Here is a 5,493-nt window from a genome sequence, read left to right on the forward strand (position 1 = left end):
TAAAGCGCTCAAAAGCCTAATACCACCGGTACGTATAAGGCCGTGCTAATTAAGCGTACTCGTGCGCGCGTGTATGCGTGCTCGCACACGGCGGAATATAAAATAATATAGTGCCGGCGTTTCGACGGGGCAGCAGACGCAACCACGACGACAACGACTCGTGATTTCCCGAAACAATATCATGGAGCTGGCGTGACGTTATAATAGGCGCTGGAAGAGGCGCGCCTGTGGACACCGCTCGGGAGAACGAGAGGGTGTGAGGGAGGGTGAGAAGTCGAGCTACGAGCGATACGAGTAAGTGATACTAGTATGTGAGCTTGTTACGATCGCTTTAAGTATTTTACTGTGACTTGATATTTATTTGAAATCAGTTATTTTATCCAAGATTTATTCTTATACCTAAGGTATTTATTAGTATTTTTGTCATTATTAATGTATAACATCATTATTTTTTTTATATTTACTCAAAGAAAATCACGTAGCTTTACTTATCTTTTTTTTTACCCTCGCCCAACCAGTACTTATGTGACTTTATTCTTTCGCGCAGCCCAAAACCTCCCCTCATTTACTATCGTATGAAATTATAAAGACTTTTGTGTGGTGGACGAGATGAAAACGAGACATGTACGCGCCATATGGCTCGGATCTCTCTCTCTTGAGTAAATCGTTTTCGAAGCACCCCGCAAATGTTACACTGTATACACTTGTGCGGGTAGAGAAAAACGATGATTATAATGGTTATATTATATGTTACGTGCTTCGCGCCGACGTGCAGCGACACAAAATGTAATCTGTTGCAACGAAGAGATTTTTCATGATCTCGTAGGGGACGCGTTGTTGTCAACTGCTTACGAAGAGTTCTCTGCGCAATTTTTATCTTTTTGATGGGAGCTGCGAAGCCTAACATGCACTGTGCCAATGCTCCGTTGCATAATTCGACAAAAATTTTGTTGACTTATAATACAATATTTTAACTTTGCCACTTTCAGATTTAAAGATAAAGGTATATTCGCCATCTAGCGGTAAAATGTTAAAGTGGTATTAACGTGTTTAAAGTGGTTGAAAACTGGCTAAAATTGTTTAGATCTTTCGATTCAATTGCCTTCTCAGGTCATTTGCAATGCATTAAATAATTCAACATAATCTTTACAGAAAAATCGCACAGAAAAGTGAAAATTGATTGTAATATATTTAAAAACATTTTAAATGATATTTTTTGGTCATTCGGGCATTATTAAAGTTGAGAATTTCTACCAGGATAATAGTGTGCACAGTGTAATGTTTCGTAATGTTTGTTTCAGATAGCTAAACATTAATTTTGAAATCCTTTCAAAACTTACTCTTTTCCTACATCTAAGTATAATACATAAATTAGCCCGGTTTTAAATCAATTGCACCTCGCCCAATCAATCGATTCAGCTGATTACGGTAACTAAATGCGCTGTCGCAATATAACTCCGTCGCCTATCCATCTCTTAGACTTAGGCATTTATTCGGTGCAATTATAATCGTCAGCTAGTCTGTTGACAATGATCCTGGTTCGTGTCATTATTTTCCCTAATCAAAATTTAAACGTCGAATTCCTAGTTAAAAAACTAATTAAAAAATATACCTTCATAATGCACTAATCGTACCAAGTACTAATTCAGGGTATTTTTTTTGTCGAAAGGTGTAAACAGCGAGGCGAGCGCACTTCACCAACGTAAATAAGCTGTTAAGCTCTCTTTCTCTCTCTCCCATCGCTCGAGCAAAACAAGCATCATCGAGGAAAGAAACAATCACCGACCAGATCGAGTAAACAAGAAAGAATAGCCGAGCTATATATAAAACAGCAGCAACAACAACTAAAAAAGCTCGAGAATGAGATCGTACGACGGCGAGAGTAGCTCGTGCGAGGAAGACGATAGGAGAGAGGCAATGGCCGAGGCCCACTTGCAGCCGCAGCCGCAGCAGCAACAGGGCCCGTGGCAGCGCTCGGCCTCCCATGCGACCTGGGCGTGGGAGCATCGCAATACCGTAAGATATACTCTTTTGCACTGCCACTACGACTATACCTCAGCTAGATAGTCTGCTTCGAGGTAGAGAGAGAGACACTATATAGTAATCTTTTATCCCGCGCTACTCGCGATCGTTATGTTTTTTTTTTCATTTGCGAGAGCAGTTGCGGCGATTACTTATAATATACAGGGTGCGACAAAAGTATGGAAACCCCTGGAAATATCGCAGAATATTCGTTAAAAAAAAATCAAAGACCCTATATCCGACGTATTTTTCGATGAGGAATCCGATGGTGACCTTGAATTTGACCTTGAACATAACCTCAAAGCTGCAGCGACTCAAAAATCAATTTTTCAAATGTAACCCCCATTTTTTATTGCAGATTTGAAAAGAGCGGAAAATTTCACGTTAAAATGTATGTTTTGTTTTTTTTTAAGACCATTTTTAGGGGCGCTACAGTTAGAAAATGAAGTTATTCCGAGCTTAATTTTAGGTTAAATTGGGGTTTTATTTGAGCTTGTAGCACCCTTAAAATGGTCTTTAAAAAAAAAACAAAACACTCATTTTGACGTGAAATTTTCCGGTCTTTTCAAATCTGCAATAAAAAATGGGGGTTACATTTGAAAAATTGATTTTTGAGTCGCTGCAGCTTTGAGGTTATGTTCAAGGTCAAATCCAAGGTCACCATCGGATTCCTCGTCGAAAAATACGTCGGATATAGGGTCTTTGATTTTTTTTTAACGAATATTCTGCGATATTTCCAGGGGTTTCCATACTTTTGTCGCACCCTGTATACGTATACACAGCGGAAATATATAACGTAATGACTGCTCTAAGATTCTGCGCAGATAATATATTACAGTGGGTGCGTCCACAGTAGCCATGTAAGCCGGGTTTCCTAGCATGGCTAGAGCTACGATACAAATAAAACCAAGTAATACGGTTATTGCAAACTGCTTATTTAAATTACTTTTTTTAATTTTACCCGGCTCGAAAATGTGCATGGTGCCCGGTGTTCTCCTACTCGCACTCATTTACAATATTGTTTTTTAGAACGCATTCCAGTTTAGTGATAACCTGGGCTTTTAACTGATTCGCACCTCGGGTACGAACCGATTAAAATAGGTTTTAATCCTGAGCCTTGGTGTACAACCAGGTTTTTAACTAGATTTCATCTTACATTTAATCTATTTTTACCACCATCGGTTACTCACCAGCTTTATAACCGGGTTTTAAACAGTTTTATATGATTTTTTACATCTGAGTATCGGCCAACATTCTATCGGGTTAAAGCTCGATTATTCACTGGTTTCTAACCAAGATTTTTACCTGGATTAAATTCGGGTTTTGAGCTGGATTGAACTTGGATTTTTACCAGGATTAATCCTAGATTTTTAACCCGGATTAACCCTGGATTTATAACCCGCATTTTTAATCCTGGATTTATAACCCGGATTTTTAATCCTGGATTTTTAACCCGGATTATACATCCGATTAATCCTGGACTTTTAATCCTGGATTTATAACCCGGATTATACATCCGATTAATCCTGGATTTACAACCATTATACATCCGATTAATCCTGGATTTTTAACTCGGATTTTTAACCCGGATCTCCAAACCGGATTATGACCCGGATTTTTAACCTGGATTTTCAACCCGGATTTTCAACCTGGATTTTTAACCCGGATTTTTAACCCGGATTTTAAACCTGGATTGTTAACCTGGATTGTTAACCCGGATTTTCAACCCGGATATTAAACCTGGATTGTTAACCCGGATTTTCAACCCGGATTTTTAACCTGGATTGTTAACCCGGATTTTTAACCTGGATTTTTAACCTGGATTTTTAACCCGGATTTTCAACCTGGATTTTTAACCCGGATTATAACCCGGATTAATCCTGGATTTATAACCCGGATTTCGACCCGGATTTTTACCCTCATTGAACCTGAATTTTGACCGGGTTTAATCCAGGTTTAAACCGGCTTCAATCCAGGTTTAATCCGGGTTTAATCCGGGATAATACATAGAATACGTATATGCGTATACGTCGCGAGATTCTACGCAGTATCATGCATGTTTTCAAATCTGATGTTCAACAATGCATTCATGTATACGTGTCTATGAGTGTGTGTCTTCTTAAGGGAAGTCGACATTTTTATCATGTTATATTAACATACAACGAACGATAACCGTACAATGCACTAATTTAATTAATAAAAATGTACTTTCGAAGCTACAATTGAAAGTTAAAGAAAATAATTAAAGTACGAGTCATTTTTTTTTTTGAAAATGTGATTTCCAATGAAATAGAAAAGTAAAAAAAACAAATTAACGACAAATTAAAAATTGAAAAAATCAGAAAAAAATCAGCTGTTTAAGAACAGCTGCAAGATGTGAAACATCTTCATCTATTAATTAAAGGAATGAAAATTCAGAGACAAATAAAATTTAAAAATCACTGCTCAATCGAAACAAAACAAATTTTTTAAAAGAAGAGGAAAATACCTTTATTTTCTTTTTAAAGTTAGCTCAATTAATAATTGAAGGTAAAAAAAACAGTAAAATCGATGGCTTAGACTTGCATCTGGACTATAGAAATTTGTTAATCAAAATCGTACATACATCATCGTAAAGTACTCCTTCAACGGGTAATGAAAAAAAAATAGAGCTCTCTACGATAATTTTTGCGCCCTGTTAATCAGCCTTCGAAGAGGCGCATTTTTTAACGTATTTTTTTCGATTTTCCGTCTAAAACTTTTTGCTACGTATAAGTACAAGTCTTAAACTTCCATTTTGGCATCGAACGGACTCGATATTGTTGTTAAAAATAGGGAAATAGCCTAGGTCCGAGGGAGAGCTTTTTCAGACAAGTGACTGTTTCTCGAAAACTATTAGTCCAATCTTAACTTTTAAAAGTTCCTTTTTTTGTCGCGAAATGACTTACATTTTGATGTATTGTAAGTTCCAATTGAACTGCAATTGTTTATAATAAATGCAATAAAAAATGGACATTTTAGACGGTTTTTTGCACTTTTCTCGGTAAATAAATAACGTAATTGATCGTGGTTAGGCTCAAATTAAAGGTCTAATTACAAGCTACAACTTTTAATTGAACTTTTTTTTTATTGCTGTTCATGGAAAAGCTACAAGGACGAGCATGTGATTTTTCTACCCTTCTAACCATCCCTCTACCTCAACCACCACTCGAAAACTTACGCACCTAAGAGTGCTTGTACTTATCGAGACCAACAAATCCCATACGGTCCGGTGCTGTCCCTAAGTTTGCCAAACCCTAATAGTATACTTCTAGTCGCGTCAAACTCGAAAAATAAAGTTACATATAAGCCTAGTCAAAGCCAAGATGAAAACTGTTTACAACTAAAGTTAAATACGGTGAAAAACCAGTAGAAAACCGCGTTTTAACCGGGTTTAATCCAGGTTTGATCCAGGTCTAATCCGGGTTTAATCCAGGTTTAATCCAGGTTTAA

General features: G+C 37.2%; 1 protein-coding gene across 1 annotated transcript in view; it reads left to right on the forward strand.

Annotated features, from left to right (window-relative positions):
• The first annotated feature begins 209 nt into the window (after window positions 1-209).
• Window positions 210-5,493, forward strand: part of LOC106653951 (class E basic helix-loop-helix protein 22-like) — a 9,246-nt gene continuing 3,962 nt past the window's right edge. Inside the window, exons 1-2 of the mRNA XM_014373616.2 lie at window positions 210-294; window positions 1,670-2,016. Coding sequence (XP_014229102.1) covers window positions 1,861-2,016 — 156 coding nt within the window. The 5' untranslated portion in view covers window positions 210-294; window positions 1,670-1,860. The remainder of the gene's footprint in view (window positions 295-1,669; window positions 2,017-5,493) is intronic.

This window comes from Trichogramma pretiosum, unplaced genomic scaffold (assembly GCF_000599845.2).
Source record: "Trichogramma pretiosum strain Unisexual culture from Peru unplaced genomic scaffold, Tpre_2.0 scaffold134, whole genome shotgun sequence".
Taxonomy (NCBI): Eukaryota; Metazoa; Arthropoda; class Insecta; order Hymenoptera; family Trichogrammatidae; genus Trichogramma; species Trichogramma pretiosum.